This window comes from Zophobas morio, unplaced genomic scaffold (assembly GCF_036711695.1).
Source record: "Zophobas morio isolate AGI-343-1 ecotype UQ-CSIRO unplaced genomic scaffold, CSIRO_AGI_Zmor_V1 ptg000011l, whole genome shotgun sequence".
Classification (NCBI taxonomy): domain Eukaryota; kingdom Metazoa; phylum Arthropoda; class Insecta; order Coleoptera; family Tenebrionidae; genus Zophobas; species Zophobas morio.
Window position 1 is genome coordinate 12479335 of NW_026972116.1, and position 19113 is coordinate 12498447.

General features: G+C 37.8%; 3 protein-coding genes across 7 annotated transcripts in view; 2 read left to right on the forward strand and 1 right to left on the reverse strand.

Moving 5' to 3' along the window:
* The first annotated feature begins 345 nt into the window (after window positions 1-345).
* LOC135126956 (uncharacterized) lies at window positions 346-10713 on the forward strand. The gene is made up of 6 exons (XM_064053215.1): window positions 346-560; window positions 776-1044; window positions 1092-1681; window positions 9638-10179; window positions 10230-10449; window positions 10496-10713. The coding sequence occupies exons 1-6, from the start codon at window positions 521-523 to the stop codon at window positions 10554-10556; spliced, it is 1722 nt and encodes a 573-aa protein (XP_063909285.1). The 5' UTR covers window positions 346-520; the 3' UTR covers window positions 10557-10713.
* A 296-nt stretch (window positions 10714-11009) lies between these two features.
* LOC135126958 (uncharacterized) lies at window positions 11010-11529 on the forward strand. The gene is made up of 2 exons (XM_064053217.1): window positions 11010-11186; window positions 11236-11529. The coding sequence occupies exons 1-2, from the start codon at window positions 11144-11146 to the stop codon at window positions 11463-11465; spliced, it is 273 nt and encodes a 90-aa protein (XP_063909287.1). The 5' UTR covers window positions 11010-11143; the 3' UTR covers window positions 11466-11529.
* A 499-nt stretch (window positions 11530-12028) lies between these two features.
* The window catches only part of LOC135126953 (spectrin beta chain, non-erythrocytic 1), an 80522-nt gene continuing 73437 nt past the window's right edge, over window positions 12029-19113 (reverse strand). For 4 of the 5 annotated variants that reach the window (XM_064053209.1, XM_064053207.1, XM_064053205.1 and 1 more), the window contains 9 exons: window positions 15480-19044; window positions 15195-15425; window positions 14396-15144; window positions 13874-14345; window positions 13394-13811; window positions 12965-13344; window positions 12774-12912; window positions 12466-12558; window positions 12029-12314 (listed from right to left, as the gene is read on the reverse strand). In XM_064053209.1, coding sequence (XP_063909279.1) covers window positions 12175-12314; window positions 12466-12558; window positions 12774-12912; window positions 12965-13344; window positions 13394-13811; window positions 13874-14345; window positions 14396-15144; window positions 15195-15425; window positions 15480-19044 — 6187 coding nt within the window. In that variant the 3' untranslated portion in view covers window positions 12029-12174. The remainder of the gene's footprint in view (window positions 12315-12465; window positions 12559-12773; window positions 12913-12964; window positions 13345-13393; window positions 13812-13873; window positions 14346-14395; window positions 15145-15194; window positions 15426-15479; window positions 19045-19113) is intronic. The other variant, XM_064053208.1, reaches the window with a different exon arrangement.

Below are 19113 nucleotides of genomic sequence, written 5' to 3' on the forward strand. Positions count from 1 at the left end.
ACTATTTCAAAGTAAAAAATATTAACACCTAAACACCGTGACCTAAACTAAGTAACTGATAATTTTACTAATTTTAGGCTAGTTATCTACAACGAAATACATGTTTTGTCTAAATTGCTCACTTATTATTAGAGTCATTATATAATTACAAAGCCGATAACCGTAACATTGAGAGAGAATTATAGATAAAATAATATTAAAAAATTCAGTGCAGAAAATTTTGCAATATTTGTGGCACTATTATCGTATAATGATTAACATAAAGATAAAATTAATCTACATATTTATTTGACATGAGATATGCAACCCAAAAAACAGCGCCGCCTTTTCGTGCCTAACCCTTCAGACACTAACAATTAGGCTCTTGTCCCAGCACGACCTGCAGCACGACAATGAAATCATCTGATGGTGATGGTGCTTCAGCTAAGGCCATATAATGTGAATGTGATACAAATGTTTACTTTTCTCCGTTGTTTTAAGTTGTTTTTTGTGCCTGTTTGTTTCATTTTAAAATAGTATAATGTGGAAATGTCACAAGTGCGGAAAACCCGTATATTTCGGTAAGTTTGTAAACATTTCATTCAATCCAAAGCTCACCATCGGAGCCCCTTTAGCGATGTTTATTTCTGATTCAAAGTCCAAGTGGTTGTTTTCTTGTTACAATTCCAACGAAAACACAATCTAGTTAGCTTTGATGTCTTGTCACTCCTCCACATGCAAGAATGTCAAATAAAGACATAACCAAGGTTAAATTGCTTTAAAAATCGCGTTGCAGCGGAGAGAAAGCAGTCTCTGGGATATAATTGGCATCCAGAATGTTTGCGTTGCGAGGAGTGCGGCAAAAGGCTGAACCCAGGGCAGCACGCCGAACACAAAGGAGTGCCCTATTGCCATGTGCCTTGTTATGGGGCCCTGTTTGGGCCGCAGCTGTTCGGACACGGGACGAGAGTGGAGTCGCACAAGAGTTTCGGCCAACAGAAAGACGTGTCTAAAGTTGGAAATGGGCCATCACTGCCTAGATCACATTTAGAATCAAAAATAAAGGTAACGATCTCAAGTTTCTGAATATGCCATAAACGTGACAATTGCAGGTCTACAATCAGTTTTTTGAAGGGAAAAGCGGCGAAATTCGTAGTCGCGAAGTTAACGGGCGGTTGATTTTAGAAGGGTCTTTACGTATCTATTGGGGTGTTCAAGGTGTGATACATTTGAAAGAGAACGATGACCAGCGTACTGTCGTTACAGTGAGGAAACGAAATTCGTGTCGCATCTCTACAAGTACAGATAATGATTCAGATGATGATGTACAAAGTCTTTCTCGTGATACCAGTTATAATGATATTTCCACTTGCTCGGATATTTCGACTAGTTTAGATTTTAGTGATATGAATAAGTCAGATACAGGAACTGAAAGCGGGCTTGATTCCACTGATACCAGTACCGCTGAGAATAGCCCCATTACACCTCCAATGGAGATGTTGCCTAAAAGTGTAACCCTACCCTCGAAATTGGATGTGAAGAATTTGGAGTGGGATGAGCTGGATGAATTATTGCAAGTTGAAAGGAAATTTGATGAGTCTGATAAAATATATCAAACTATGCCTGTACCACTGCCATCCCAGTCAAGTACAGAAACTAGTTCTTCCACACAGAGTAATGACAGCAGTACAAAAACTGAAAGGTAGGTAATTACAGGTGTGCTTTTGTAATTAATGATCATAAAGTGAGCAATTTTATTGTTTGTGGGGTTTAAAATTGGATGACTATACGATTTCGTAATAATGGGGAGCGTACCTATTATTTAAAAAACATCAGCTGATGTTCACATATTAAAATGAAAAAATAATAATTGCTGTGTTAGATTTGTATTGAATTACTGGTCAGTTAATTTTTCCCTTTAATGACTTCGTGGTTCATTTGATTCTTAATTGGTTTTAATAAGCACGACAGTTAGTCAGTGTTCAACATTGTTTTGACACTGGTATAGACATAGCCGTATTCTATTATTAACGTCCCATCAGGTGGTACGTTATGTCCATATGCAACATCACTTAAAAATATCGGTAATAAAAGCACGTAAACAATGAAGCCAGCGTTGCTATTGATTAGACACATGGAATGAAACTCCGGTAAATTCAAGTGACCACTGCATCATTTGGGCGATTCTGGTATAAGCTTAATTTTTATTCCTATAATATGCAAAATATACGATACCAGTACCGTGTGCATGGCAGGCCAGATTAACAAATCACAATCTCGAGTTAGTAATTCAACAATTATTGTAGAGGAATTGTATAGCAATTACAACCCAGTTATTAACTTAATTAACTGTGATAACGCGGAAATTTGGATTACATGTTTAAGTTAAGATAAGAGAAGTACTGATATAGGAATGTTTGCTTTACTAGTTGTCATAATTTTGTCATGACGTCCTGTCAGTTTTCCTTTAGAACCAATTATTTTTTGGACAATCTAATAATCGTTAACTAGATACTACCGTTAAGTCCACCATGGGTAGGAATATTGTATTGCTTAAAATTTTGTGGAGAAAAGAAGTAAATTTATATTGGATCAAATAAATCAGAACCATGCTAATCACTGTGTTCTCAATGATGTTTGTATAGCGCCTTGGTCTCAATTTTACAACATATCAACGTCACAACTGACTTTTATTTTTTTTGTATTTTTCCGCCCACAGCGTGATTTCTATCTATACAAAGTAGTTGCGTTTTGAGAGAATATGTGTCATACATTTGTTTATGCATGCGGTGCCTACTGATAACACCTAACACGATAACTAGTTATGCTAATCAACCTTTGACATTGTTTGTTTTAGTTTATTTATATTTTTATAGTTGTTGCTTTTATAGAAGAACAATTATTTGATGTGTTTCTGTAGAATTTTTCGAATATTTTAAAAAATTACCAACGATTCCGAAAAAAAAAAAAAATTGCAACTGCCACAGATGGTTATTATTAATATTCAAATTTTCAAACATTTTTTTTTTCTAATGGAAGTGAAGTAATACTACCAAGTGCTGTTTTGTGGGGCGACAGTGAAAACAAGTTTCAAACCTGGTTCACATTGAATTAACCAATAAATACACCATGTAAACCAATTACCATTGAATTGGTGAAATACAAAACCTGTATTTTTCTGCATTGCAAAGAATGCCATCTGTGAATGGCACCAAAATTTTATGTACTTATTTACTTTTATTTACTCGCGCCGAATTGAGGAATATTTTTTTCAAAAAAAAAGTTATATGTATTTGTAAACTATTTCAAAATTTTTTTTAATAATTGTAATATTATTTGTACCTACTTTGATTCTGGATTTTTTCTTCCTCCTGACTCCGTCTGTCTGTGTGACTGACTGACTGCCGTTTGCTCAGATTTTTATTAGAGAGATAATCTCCGGAACAACCGGATTGTCAAATTTTATGTATATTAGGAATGTCGTGTAGATGATAAAACCCTAACCAGAATTTGCCTAATGCAATGATATCCTCCCAAAATTTTTCGTAGTAAATATATAGGATTTAAATTTTATAAAGTCACATATTTCTGTATTTGTTGTTTATGAGTCCGCCTTGAGATATTCCCCGAGGCTGTTCGAGTTGCTACGTTTGTCTCTTATGGTCTTGTCAATATATTTTCAGGAATCTGATGTTTTGTTGTTGGATGAACTTGAAAAAATCTTTGAACTTTTAGGGTTTAATTTTTTTTACGAAATTGAAAAAGTTTTGAGTACCGTATTTTTTTTTTTAATTCGGGAGACTCTTGGATACCCATGGTGTATTATTTTGGGAGCCCATGGAGATTTTTTTTGTAACTTATTTAAAAGAATTTTGGGGGACTTTGGTGTTCTATTTTTGAAAAATTGTGACATGGCCTGTGTTTTTGCGTTAATTTTGGGACCCCGTTGTTTTTTTTTTTTTTTAATTTAAAACAATCTTGAGGTTCTAGGTTTCCTGTTTGGAAAGGTACTAGCCCCGCCCGCCCGCCCGCCCTTGATTTTCTTAGAGAATGTCATTTGCCAAAATCAGTCCTAACAGGTACTAGCTCCACCCACTCGCCCTCTCTTTTCTTAGATGATTACAAATGTATTTCCTTTTTAGACTATATTAACATAATAACTAGGGATGTACCGACTAGTGGCCGACCGGTCGGATAAGCCGACTATTCGGCCGTTTTTCATCGTCGGCTGGCAGTCGGCGACTGGTCGGCTAAATAGCCGATCGGTCGGCTTTTTTTATTAAAATTAAAATAGTATATAATACAATTAAACCCGGTTTACAGAAAGAACCTCAATTAAATAATTAATTGCGATTTAATTTTTAACATGGCGTTAAAGTACCATGTGACCGACCCTACGCCAATCAGACGTCGCTAATGGCCTTGTTAATGTGTGATCAACTTAATCTCAGTTAAAATATTCTATAAACTGACCCTAAATTGTGTTATTCTTTATTTTTGTACTGAGTTACTACAAAAAAAAATTAAATGTTAAAATTATCCAAACAAATTTAACACATTTTTTGGAAAACAAAGGAACTTTAGTTATTCCTTTTATTAAAATAAAACAATTTTTAAGGTAGTCAAAGAAATAGAAAAAAAACAGTGTCTGTCGCATTTATAAACCGGTTTTAGCAAAGCCGAACATTCGGCCGACTAGTCGGTTTTTACTGGCCGAACAATCGGCTAGTCGGTTAGTCGGCCAGACCTACAGTCGGTACATCCCTAATAATAACACATTTCAAAATCACAAATCTGTGGCCCTGTGGTTGAAAATTTAAAAAGGGCACGGAATATTATTTTTTGAAGTAATATACTCGTAGTAGTACAGAAGTACTGTAAACTCACTTAACATACACCTTGTAAATCTTTTATGACTTCAGCGACTTCAGCCAAACCACCTTTATAAGTCAAACTGGCTATTGTAAGCTTTGTGGACCCGAACCGCAAGGATTATTACTGTCCATTGTTGCCATAATAGAGCTGTGAATTGAGTTAAATTATAGTCATAAAAGTTTTACAAGGTGTATGTCAAATGAGTCTACTGTAGTAATATTAGCAGCTGTAAACACTCCTAGTGAGACGCACTGGCGACGCCCTTGTGGACCAGATCAAAGCGTCCCCACTACTCGCTGTAAAACACCTTACTTCAACTGAGCGATTGCAGCAGTTAGATTTTATTCCCCGCGCTAGTCATCTGCCAAAATTAGTCTTATCTTAGCAGATACTAGCCCCGCCCACCCACCCTCTCTTTCTTAGAAGATATGTCAGTTGCCAAAATCAGTTTTATCTTAACAGGTACTAACCTCGCCCACCCGCCCTCTTTTTTCTTACAAGGTATCTCATTTTCCAAAATCAGTCTTATCTTAGCAGATACTAGCCCCGCCCACCCACCCTCTCTTTCTTAGAGGGTATGTCAGTTGCCAAAATCAGTTTTATCTTAACAGGTACTAACCTCGCCCACTCGCCCTCTTTTTTCTTACAAGGTATCTCATTTTCCAAAATCAGTCTTATATTAGCAGCTAGTAGCCCCGCCCACCCACCCTCTGTTTTCTTAGAGGGTATGTTATTTGCCAACGTCAGTTTTATCTTAGCAAGTACTGATGACAAATTTTTACAAAAAAATGAACAAAATTTGGAAACATTACGAGCTTACTTATATGCACAAGGCAGGAATTTTGATTTTGTTTATATTTATAATTTTTTTTTTTTGGTTTATTGTCAATGAAAAATAACACCTTGTTTTATTAATAATAATGCACATTAATCGTTGATTGATTGTGATGATTGTTATGGTTATTGTCCTAAAAAAAAAAAGGTGGATTTCAGTCATCATCGTTACTAAGAAATCAGAAAGTAAGCCAGAGGTAATTAACGCATTAGGTGTGTGCAGTATTGCCAATTTTACTTTTATAAAATTACAATTTTTTCGTAGTCTACAACATAAAGAATTTTCCTATTATTTTTTTGGGATAATGTACTGAAGAGTTAGTTCGCCATTTTCCAGGCACCCGGTATTAACCGAGGGCAGTTTTTTTAAAGAGTTTATTATAATATATTTTGAAATTTTTGATCAGGTATTTTCAAAAAACAATATTTTAGTAATTAATTTTGTTTTCAGCTTACAAAACTTTAGAAATCGAAATGTAGTTTCAACTTTATTTGTTCGAACTGATATATAGTAAAAATAAATGTTTAACAGCTTCTACGGTACAAGTTTTTTTTACTTCCCGAGCGTAAGCTAAGGAAGTATACTAATCGAGTCCATCGGACGAATGGCCACTTTTATATTTTCTCGACGTTTCATAACCCCTACAGTACGAAAAAAGTAGTCTCTCATTTTCGTCTGTCTGTCTGGTGTCTGTAACCATTGTTATTAGACACGTAATCTCCAAAACTGCTGGACCGATTGTTGTCAAATTTTGTATGTACATATATTTGAAATGCTAACCAAAATTTTGCCAATCAATTCAAAATCAACAATTTGATGATGTCATTTCAAAGAATCCTATGTTTATTTGATTTAACTGTTATACAACAATATAGTGCTATAAGTGTGGTGGACGAATCCGCTTTGAGTTGTTCCCTAACCGTCCAAATTTTTACAAAAACCTAAAGTATGCTATAATAATGACGTCATAAAAATTTTTACATATTCTTGAAATTACCCCACTTTCTCGAAAAGGTGAGAACACGCCCCTCTTTATTAAAAAATGTCGTCAAATGTCTTTTAAGAATGTGAAACCTTCTCGGAGGGTCCCAATTTTTTTTTTTTTTTTTTAATGTAAAACCCCGGGGGCGCCTAAGGTCTTTTTTAAGAATATGAATTTTTTTCGGTGGGTTCCAACTGTCTTTTTAAGAATGTGAAAGCTCGGGTTTCCCAAGTGTCTTTTTTAAGAAGGTGAAACCTTCTTTTTTTCGATTTCACTGAGACCAGTACCTTTTATTTTATTTTTACTCCATAGAGGTTATCACGAAAAAATAAAATTCCCCAAAGTCTAATTTTATAATTTTTCAGAGGAGCAGCATAACTTTCGACCAATTTTTTTACTGTGTATCGTTTCTAACATAAAAGTCGACGATATGTCTGATACGATTGCTGGAATTTTGTACGCTGAAAACAGTGTTGAAAACCGTGTTCCGAAATTTCATTAAACAATTGAAACATTGATTTTTAAAAATACGTTATACAAAAATTTCACTAAAATAAAAAAAAAAAGTATGATCATAAACTATTTGTCTTTATATAAATAAAGAAAGTTATGGACAAATTTCACTAGTCTTCTTAATCAACACTAAGTTTCACACTATAGAATACCGACACCATAAGGATGATAGTTTGAGTTTCCCTGTTTGTTGTACAAAATAAACAGAAATTTTATGAATTTTCTTAACTTCCATCCATTCTTCAAAATAGTTGCACGCTATCTCGTAACGCTCTCTAGATTTAACAGAAATTAGCCTATTATTATTGATTTTCCTCTGAATCACTATTAAACCAATCGTCCTATTATTTTTCCATAAATGTATTATTAAAAACATAAAAATGTGTGTATATTACTTAGGAAAGTAGATAAAACGTTGGACAATATTTGTATCCTAATGTGTTTGTATGATACTTGATGAATTACCTAACTCGCTTCGACTCGTTGAACAATTTTTTCATTGCGTATCGTAAAATTCCACATTACGATACACATATCGTAAATAACTATTACGGTACTGAAACAGAGGAATGGTGTATTTAATTGGCCAGAATGATTGGCGGATATGGCATCATTAAATTTTTAGAACTATTTAATGTGGACTACTATGATTTAAGTAATGATTTACGTATGAAAGACTGAGTTAAATTAGTTCATTGTATTTGTCTTAGTAGAGATTGTTGACAGTTATTTTTCTTGTGTAAATCAGGTTTAATTTTTGCCTTATTGTAGTTTGAATTAACAGCTTCCTCTGGAATGTGTTTTCACAATTTTAAAGCTTTTTGACCTTTCAGGACTAATGTCGTCTGATTGTTGTTTTCCTCTTTATAAACGAGTTTACGAACTAAAATATATATTTAAATTTTAATAATTTAATTCAGGAGGAAGATTTTTTTAATTTCTTGCTTCTAGTTTGGGTTGGTTATTTAATTGATATTAATGATGGACAATTTATTCATTGACATACACTTAAGGTTATCGATGTGAAGATCTAAGAATTACAAAATCGCATTGCTTATAGCCACTGCTCCATCTGTTGCTTTTGAATGGTGCTTTGACGCCATCTTATTGTTATTCAATATGTCATTAACCCTGGTTTTTATCGCACGTCATATCTTTCACTAACGAGCAAAATATTGCAAGTAAAACAAAATTTACAAACCCCTGTGTTTTTCCGAAGCTACTACTGGTAAAAAAAGCTTGTTTCTGTGTTGAGCCAATTCTGGCATTTACATTTTGGGAATGCATTTTAATCACATATCTGCTTATAAAGGCCGCATCGTTAAGGCGACCACCAGTAGTGGGGATGATGACTCATGGGCACTTGGTAGTGTTGAAAGAAAAGTATATTATGATGAATCATGATTTTTTTTAATATTGTAAGGTGGATGACACATTTACATAATGGCACAACACAGTTTTTACAACCTGATATTGTGTGCCCGAGCTTCCAACAAGGATCGTTGACACTGCTCACACTACATTGGAGTAACAGCATGCAACAATAAATATCTGGCGATATTTTTACGACACACCCGTTATTTTCGGTAGCTTTATGCAATATAATTTAAATCGGATGAATTTTGTAGCACGAGCCAGGGTCACTTTGCAGGTAAATAAATTCATGCCAATATGGGAGACTGTTTTTCAAATTAGTATCTTGTGCATGTGGAAGACTATTTTATGGCTCTAACAAGTTTATTCGTAAATAAGAGTGTTAAAATAATGAATATGGAGTGACGGAAATAATTTTCTAAATAAGTACATAATGCTCATTACCATAAAAGCCGTGAATATTCAAGTAACAAGTTTCCATTTCTGAAGCTCTCCAGTTTTCTATCTACAAATTTGTCTAATCTTTGGCAATGAGACCTTGTTACTATGGTAATCTGTACCTCTTTTTCTATTTTTATTAAAATTTAACACCGTGTCAACTCGTTTATGTAAAGGTTTACCTAAAGAATTATTTTTTTTTCACGATGAGAATAAACCCAAATACAAGGTCGGACTTAAGGTACATAAAACATCGAGCTGCTAATTTAGTAGCTATTTCGGTATTAGTTTATCTTTCTATATTAGAGAAAAAGATTTTTTATTGTTGGTTGGTTTAAAGCAACAAGTTAATTAAAGTATGGTGAAGGTTCAAAACCATCATGAACACGTCACATTGACGTTTTTTCGTTTTATTAGTATATGTATACGACCTAATTATAGTAATTATGTAATTTCGATCAACGTATGGCTCTCAACGATCCTAATTAATCGTAATACTCATGTGCGCTGTTCTCAATCGGGTCAAAAAATCGTTTCGTTCTAAATTTCCATTTTCATTTTTCATTTCACCTGTAATTCCATTTTAAAGGCTATATTTTAAGTGAAATGCATGCAAAGACCTTGAAATCTTTTCGTTTTAGTTATCAAGGCGATAACAGCGACAAAACAGTTGACAGCGAAACAATACAACAACCCCTTGAAAACGGCACTACAACCGACGAACTTTCACCCTTGAAAAGGTCAATTAGTAAAGACGATACTTGGCTGGAGAACAGCAATCATTTAAATCGATCGATGTCCGGCCCTGATTGTTTAGGGAGGCTCCGGGATCCGCAGTCCCCGGAATTCGATCGATCGTCAATTACGAGTACCGACATATCAACGATGTCTGAAGCACTTGGTGATGTGGTCATTCGAAGACCAGCGAAAACGGGCTCAACGGCAATAAGACGAAGACCAGGCAAAAGATTATCTCGAAGTAAAGTAAAACGTAGGTGTTCAATAAACGGCCATTTTTACGACAGAGAAACGAGTTTCTTCACGCCACCGCATGGAAGTCAAACGAGTGTTTGGGTGACGTCGCTAGTCAATACGCAAGAAGTCATAAATCTGATGCTGGATAAATATAAGGTTGACAGTGATGGGAGTAATTTTGCTCTGTTTGTTGTTCGAGATAATGGCGGTGGGTAGGTTTAGGGGAGTTGTATGTTTGAGTGAGTTTTTGGTTTGTAGAACAAAGACGACTGAAGGAAGATGAGTATCCGTTGTTGACGCGCGTTGTATTAGGGCCGCATGAAGACGTCGCTAAATTATTTTTAATGGATAGTCATAATACTCCTGAAGTTAGTAGTGAGGTAGCACAATTTTTGAATCTCTCTTTAGCTGAATGCCGTGCTATTTTAAGCCAGTATTACTCCCAGGAAGAGAAAGAAGTTGCTAAATTGAAAGAAAAGTAAGGTGAAAATCGGTTTGATCTTGTTTACATATCTGTTTTGTAGATATCACGAAATGAGGAGAATAATGTCATACAGAATGGAGGAGTTAAAGACCAGTTTTTAATTTTGCGTATCCCACAAGCTCTCTTTTCAACGTTTTTCCCTCCACTTTTTATTCTTATTTATTATGTCAAGATATTTTATACTTGTGTGTTTTCCATTTTTTTAAACGCTATTGCTTTTAGATTTTTCAATTTGTATTTAATACATATTAATTTTAGTGTTTGCAATCTTAATCAGACTAATTAATATACAGGACATCAAGCCTTCTGTTTAAAATAGTTGTACAATTTATCACTAAACTGTGAAGATAAGATGTTATCTAAAGAAGACTGTAATAAAACAATAAAAAGCACAAATGTTTGTGTTTGGTTGTAAAGGAGATATAGTGAATGAAACCTAGCGCTTCTGTTATTAATTATTTATAAATTAATGAATTGAGCGTAAAATCGACATAATGAAATGGAATTTTTAGAGTCGAATTTAAATTTAATATTGGCAACATTGACATTTAGTGACATTTCAGTTTGCTTTGGTGGTACATTCCCACATATGGCGACTTGTCATTTTCAGTGATCGAATTCAGCATTGTTGCATAATCAATAGAAAAAACCACTTTAATTTCCACCTTATCTCTTAGTAACAATAAAAATGCAAGCACCTAGACTACTTCGTAGTTCCGTTATCAAACAAAGTGAGTTTTGTTGCGTCACAAGTGTCATTTGTAACCATAAATCTTTCAGTTCGAAGGAATTACACTGAGAGCGGATTGGCCAAGACAACCATAAACGATCTTCCAAGCCCACAAGGAAGCTGGCAAACCCAAAACGATGCGAACCAGAGGAAATTTAATGCTCAACTAATAGGCGGAATTGGGTTGCTCACTGGTACCATCATTTTTGGTAAGGCCATTGGATACTTGGAGTTCCACAATGATCTACCAAAACCGGCAGATATTCCCTCATATAAGTAGGTGTGTTTAGTTTAACGACTCTAGTGTTGAATCTCAGATAGCTCGTAATAAATTGTTGTAACTAGTCTTTTTTGTAAACACCAAATTTTTCCCTGATAACTCTATCCTAGTGATGCAAAATGTTGGCACAATTCTATGATACAACTACTAGAAACGCTTGGAAATGATTATTGTGCTGGGGTATTAAATTAACCGTCAATGTTTATAGTTTGGCGTCAATTTCCAGATAAATCAGCAATGACAAAATTGAAAATTTTGAACTAATACAATCTAATCTTTTTGAATGCCATAAATTGTACTGGGTTTGTGGTATGTGAAGCTCAAGTTGTATGTGTTTAAAACAGATGCATTTATGTAACTTTGGTGACGTGCACTTCAGATTGGGTTTTGGGGGATTATTATGAATACTTTAGTTGCATTGAAAACTATTTTCAGTACAGATGTGTACTGAGCTGTGCTCATTATAAATAAGACAGTAATTTAATGATACAACAAAAACCTGGACAGGGGTAGTGAAAGTGACAAGTTAGGTGGATATGGGATAAACATTATTAAAGCGCAAAGATAACTTAAAAATATATTTTGAAATAATAAAATTTTATAATTGTTGTGTAACTTCATATAATACTTATGAATCTATGTACAAAAGAAAACAATCATGTAAATATAATACTACAAGGTACTATGCTATGGATGTACGAAATCTTAGTTACATTTGGGATGTGTTTCGCTTCTTTTTGAAAATTCTTTCGAACAAACGGGACTTTGGTGCATCATTATTAGGCTGCATGCTGGCTGGACGTTGCGCAGGATGTTGCCACTCTTGCTTCGACGACATACCGCCGGCATCTACGTAAAAACATAAATCAGACAAGTGAAACTACAATTATTCCCGAAACCCATGAGCCATGAGGAAAGACAGGAAACAGAACAGAAAGAGAGTTATAAATTAGTTTGAAATCAGTGCAAGTTAGTTTTCTTGTGCTGCATGCTGACTAACCATAAATAGATCCACTGGTTTCTAAGGTATATGGACGATGTCCGGCATAATTAATTGGCGGTTCACTCATCGGTAAAGGTGGTGGACTTTCCCCTAAATTAGTAGGACCAACATTAAAAAAAGATCTTACTCATTCAAGTTAATTTTAGGTAAGATTAATTAACCCGTTTAGTCCTCAGAGTGACGGTTATTTTGGACACAAGTTGATGGTGAAACTCTGTTAAACTTAACAGATGACATGATCGTTATGACCAGTTTTTCGCAGGCATTGAAACATGAAAATTTCCACAACTAAATTCAAAACCTACCCATAGTATGGCGGGTTGATGATATGTTTGACAAACTACCATTCTGGTTTTGGGGATCGTGTCGTAGAACGACCTGCTCGGAAACGTCCGGACTAGAGGTCCTGCTACTTTGGGAACTCATCTCGAATTCATTTTGGTCCTTAAAATACATTTTATAAGTCATAATTAACATCGTTAACACTTAAACAAACCTTCGGAATTTCCAAATGTAACAATTGTTGACTTGGCGGTAGTTTCGCCCTAAAATTAATTTTCTGGATCCAATCGTCCATTTCCACCTCCGTATTACACGCGAATAAGAATTCTGACCCGTCGGTAATGGCCAATCGGAACGTATGCTTTTTCTTTTGGTAATCATCAGCCACTGTACACAGTGCGTTGTGAATGTTAACTGGTGGACCACTGGCCTTGCTCGCCGCGAAATCTTCTTTACCCTTAAAGAAACACAACAACTGTCCACACAAAACTGTATACGAAGTCTTCCACCCTCTGTTAGACGCCCGCTTGGCACCGGCTGTTGCCAACTGTTTTCGTTCCAACATTGACTGTGCATCGGCTGGGGGCATCACATCTGCACAAAATAGTTAAATCTATGACCACGTCTTCAAACAATCACTCACCATTGGCTTTCGCTTTAAATGATCCGCGTCTCCTCGTCGTAAAAGTGGGTGTTCGTTTTGGTTTGTTAACCGTTCCGGGGGTACCAACCTTCATACTAGCTGAACGTTGTACCGAACTATCTGACCCTCTTCTCAAACCACTGCGATCTCTCTCTCGTTCGAACGTTTGTACGACTGAGTTTGTTTTACGGACTGTGGGAATGGGACGTTCTTCTTTCGTAACTTCTTCTTGTTTGGTTCCGTTCATTTGGATTTGGGGGACTTCGATTTGGCGTGGCATTTCTTGACGCCGCTTTTCGTTGATTTTTTGGATTTCGAAGCGTTTGCGTTGTTCCAGTCGTTCTTGTTCAAGACGTTCTTTCTCAGCCTTTCGGGCTAGGGCTTCTTGTTCGCGTTGGAGAAGGAATGCGTCTTCGATCTAAAGAGAGAGGGATTGGAAGATAAATAATAGGGTCAAAAATTTGTATAATAAGTACATACCAAAGTTTTTCGTTTAAGTCCCTCGAACTTGTCTTCTTGTGCTTTGATAGCTTCTTCAAAGTCACGGTGTTTACGTATAAGTTCTTCCACATGAGAAATGTTGTCGCCAACCGTTCCATCTTTCAAGGTTCCTTCTCTAACGACCAACCAAGTTTCCAAAGTAGTAGCTTCGCGTTTAAATAGTTGTACATCCAAATTGTGATCATACAAAATACTCCGTTTTTCCCAAACGTTATTTAATAAATCCAGCCTCTGTCGCAAAATTTTTATTTTCTCGGCGATATCGGTCGCAAACAAGTGTTCTTCTGCTATAAACTTGTTGCCTGAATCATAAAATTGTTTGAACATATTCGACTTGGCTTTGATTTCAACTTGATGCTCTTTGTGTCTTTCTATCAAAAGTTCTGCTTCATTACAATCACTTGGTAGATCTGGCGCGGTGATCTTGGCCAACATTTCGTTAATCCATGCCCTAAAACACGTCACTAAAATCTAAACTATTCTTATTCAAACATAACTTACAATAAGTCTTGATAGTTATCGAAGTACGCTTGTAGTTGTTCGGCTTGTTGAAGATGATTTTTCCTTGTTGCGGCATCGGTTTGCAATCCTCCCCACGCACTCAACATGTCTTCACACTTATCATCAATGTGCTCCTTCGTATCGGGGAATTCATTAATCAACTTCTCTCCTTCTTGTTCCACATATTCGACCTTTTCTCTTATCGCTTTCATCTCATTCTCTAAACCTTGATGATTCCTAAGCTGATCTTGTATAATTTCCAAGTCTTGCCCGTACGTGTCATACTGCAAGTCCCCATGCTTCTCTTGAATCCACGAAATGATCTCTTCAGCTGTTCTATCAAAAACGTGGACTTGCTTAGCTCCAGCTAGCGCGTCTTTACGCGCATTGGCAAGTTCGAGAAGATCATTCCAGTGATCGCGGACTTCAGACACTCTTTGTTGGACTTCAGAACTATGGCTGCTCTTAGCATCAATCAGAAGATTACCGTTCTGGATGCAAGAATGGATTCGGGGCTCGCTGCTCATTAAACTGGCGTGGAAAGTGTCAAAGGCTTGGATTAACAGTTCGACATGCTCGACGTCGTTTCCGTATTCTTCTGAGTCGGTTTTCTGGATTTGGTCTTTCATCCATTCCTGGACATCTACGCATTCGCGGACGAAAGCGAAGTATTGGAGGGCTTCGGATAGGCGTACCTCACGTTCGGACACGAGTTTTCGGAGTTCTTTGAATTGGTCGTCTAACTGGTTCTGCGCAAAGAAATAGTTCTACCGTTGCAATTGACCTGGCTTGTACTTACCTTCTTTGTGTCAATGTTTCTGGCGTCGTAATGCTGCCGCTCTATCAACTCCTCGGCGGTCTGCCTTAACTTGTTGATGGTAACCTCAAATGCTTTCACTTCCAGTGTTACAGCTTCTAGTTTACGTTTCAATGACTCGGCGGAATCTTCATCCTTACCAACTTCTTTGGTAGCCAGAAGTGGTCGCTTATCGCGTATCCAAGCTTCGGCTTCTGCAGCCTCTTCATAATACTACACACAAATTAGTGTCATTAAAATCCCCAAATTTAATTTAAACTACGTTACCGTTTGTACTTCCAAAGCATCTTGTAATCGAAGCCTCCTCAGACTCGCCAAGTCTCTAACCTGTGCGAATTTCTGTTGCAACTCTTTCGATTTTTTGTTGATGAACGGTGCCGAGCTATGTCCTGATCGAGTAAGGTGAGTTGCTCTGGACAGCAGCGATCCAATGATTGGTTCCCTTGATGACAACTCAGCTTCGAGGGCTTGATGCTTCTTATGCAAACTTTGTACTGTCGTCAAACTTGTTCCTAAATCAGTAGAAGCAGCTAGAGGTTCTCTGTCAACCAACCACTGCAATTCATCATCTACGTCCCTAGTGAACTGCTGCAACATCATCGAACCCTCCAACAAATCTCGCTTCTGCTGAAGAGGTTCCTTCAGTTGGTGGTACCTGGTGATTGCGTCGTGCGCCCTCTGCTGAATCTCTTCACTCATGAAATGGTCGTTCTTCACGAACTGATCAGCCGCATCATTAATACTTTCACAGTTTTCTGAATGTTGGTGAATATCATTCTCCAAAGCAGTGTGTTTTTTCAGGAAGTTATTCACCGACGCTAAATCTTTGCCTGTATCGGTCGAATTCAACTGCGATTCCACTTCGGACAGCCATGCCTCAAACTCTTCGAGTGACCGGTTGAAGAGCAGAGCTTGATATGCTTCGTTCAAACGATCTCGTTTCAGTTGCGATTTCTCGAGAACCTGCTTCCAGCAATTTTCCAAGTCTTCGATTCGGATGATGATGTCTTTAGCTGCATAGTGATTATTTTCGATCAAATCACGCCCTTCTTCAATCACGCTATTGACCCGTTCGTGGTTGGCGAATATTTCAGCTTCAAAAGTAGCATGTTTCTGAATTTTGCTCTGCAAGTTGTACGGTTCGCGATAATTTTCATCACTAGCAATTTGGAGTTTCTGGTTCAACCAGACTTCAACGTCATATTCGTTCTTCAAGAACCTCTGGAACGCCCGTGATTCGTTCAGGATTTTCTTGCGTTCGGCGGCTTTATCCAGAAGCCGGTCCTTCCGGGCGATTATTTCATTCAATCGAGTGGCCACCTCACTATTCGGATAGTGAGGATCTGAAGGGATTTTATCGCCGACTTTCTTCTGTGATAGTTCGTCGATGCGTGTCAGCTGCTGGGTTAACATGGTTTCAAAGTCTTCGTGTTTTCTGATCAACGCTTCTACCGCACGAGGAGTATCACCAACGTCATCATTATTCAAAAACGCTTCCTTCGCTGCCAACCAGTTGTTCAATTGATTCGCCTGTTCCTTGAAATCTTGAAGATCGTATTCGTAGGTTAACGCGTCTCTGTATTGCTCCCACACTTGTTGGATGTTTTCTTGCAAGTCCTCGAGTCGACTCACCCCTTCGATGATATCGGGATCATCACTCTCCGAGAAACTCCGACCGAAACTGATCAACTTAGCGAAGGTCTCGTTGCGTCCGTTAATCTCGGCTTTCAACTCGTCGTGAAGAGCTAGAAGAGTTTCGGCATCATTAACATTGTTTGGTTTTTGGTGCGCTTCCATTCTTTTGATGGTGTCAATAACCCACACCTCTAGGTCTTTAACATCCGACAAGAACTTGTGGCGGGCGTGCGATCCTTTTAGATTGCTTCTTCTAGCTTCTCTTGCCGTTAGAAGCTTCTCCCACTCGTCTTGCAACTCATCCATTTTGGCTTGGAGGTGGTTGACGGAATGAGGATATTTGTTACTCAGTAGTACGGCGTCCTTGCCGTGGTCTTGCAATTTGTTATCCACGGCGGTCATCTCGCTCTCCAAAGCGTCTTGCTTTCTTGTGAGAACTTCCACAGCCGCCAGATCGCGTCCGACGTCGTCAGTCTCCATGGCTAGACGTTTCTCGGTGATTCTTTCAGCAGTATCGGCGACGTCCCGATCGAACAAATGAATTTCAGAAGCCGCAGCCAGTTGGTCGCGATAGTTGGCTAAAGCTCCTTGCAAATCGTGCCACTTTCTGACGAAGTTGTCGCGTCTTTCTTGCACTCCTGGGTGACCTTGAGTTGCGAGTTTGTCAGCTAGAGAGTTGATGTTTCTGATTCGGGTATCATCAATGCGCATGTCGCTATCAACGTCGTCTAGTTTCCTCTGCAAAGCTTGACAATGTTCGTAGTCTTTTCCTACATCACCGGCTAAAATCATGACCTCTTTGTCTCTGATCCAGGATTCGATCTTGTCGAGTTGGTTATTGAATTCTAGAATGTCTTGTGCCTCTTCAAGACCCTTTCCACGGGAGTTTACTTCGCGCAACAGTTGCTTCCAGGCATCGTCGAGGTTCTTCAATTGCGTCTGGATGTCTTTAGACGCTTTGTGGTTCTTTCTAAGTAGTGTCTCTCCCTTCGACTTGACTTCTTTGATTTTGCCTTCGTTGGCGGCGATTTCGGCTTGGAAAGCTTGATGCTTTTGCAACTCTTTGATTTTATCTTCTAGACTAGTCACTTCGCCAGTCTTCACTTGTGTTTCCAAATTCTTCTGTTTTTCGGCTATCCAAGTTTGAGCTTCGCTCACGTCTCTGTTAAATTCGGCGTACAGAAGGGCGTCTCCTAGAAGTTGTTTTCTGTGGGCACACAACTGATGGACGTTGTGTCTCTTGCCTGCTACTTCTTTCAAACGTTGCGAAATGCGCTCACTATCGAAATGTTGCTGAGCGATCAATTTATTACCCGTGTTAATCAGAACGTCCAGTTTTTCATCTTGTTGTGCTATCAATCGTTCGAATTCTTCATATTTCTTCACTTGTTTCACAACCTCATCTACGGTTTCTCCGAAATCCATATTACTCAAAGCCGCTTCTTGCGCATTTGTCGCATTCTCAATCAATTTAGCTTCCCTTAGCAACATGTGCAAATCGCACAACTGATCCAAATGAACTTTCTTCAACTGCCACTCTGTGTGCAGGTTTTCTCGTTCCTGTAGAAGATTCCTATAGCGGTCTGCCGCTTCAGCGGCAGCATAATGCCCTGTCTGTTCCATAGCAGCAAGATTATCCGCAACGTCTCTAAAATCTCCTTCTCTAGCTTCAATCTCATTCTTCAGTGCTTCGTGTTCTGATCTCAAAACTTGCACTCTTTGCACGCTGCGGACGTTTTCTTCAGCTTTCATGTCCAATCTTAAGGCGGTCGCCCAGTTTGTCAAGTCTCTAACCTGAGCCAAGAATTTCTGTAAGTCAACACTAGCTTGAAGCTGGTCGTGTCTCAGTTCAGTTCGTTCTTTCAAACCATTCCAAGCTTCAACAACAAGCTGTTGTTGTTGCTGGATGTTGGTTTGATTACTGGGATAGACCTTCTGCAATTTGGACGCGTCTTCTACGAGCACTTGCAGTTGAGCCTCTAGAGCTACTAATTCGTTTTCAAAAGCTTCGTGTTTTCGTAACAAAGTTAAAGCTGAGTTTAGGTCACGACCTAAATCGGTGCCCAAAGCTGCGCTCTTCTCGTGGATTCGGTGCAAGGCTTCGGCCACGTCTCGGTGGAAGCGGTGGATCTCGCCTGCCGCTAGGAGGCGCTTCTCGCGGTTCTTCATTTGGTCATGTAATTTGTCCCATGATTTCCTACATTGATATTATCATTAAAAAAAAAGTAACAAACGTTCAACAAACATATAAGAGAACTATCAACAT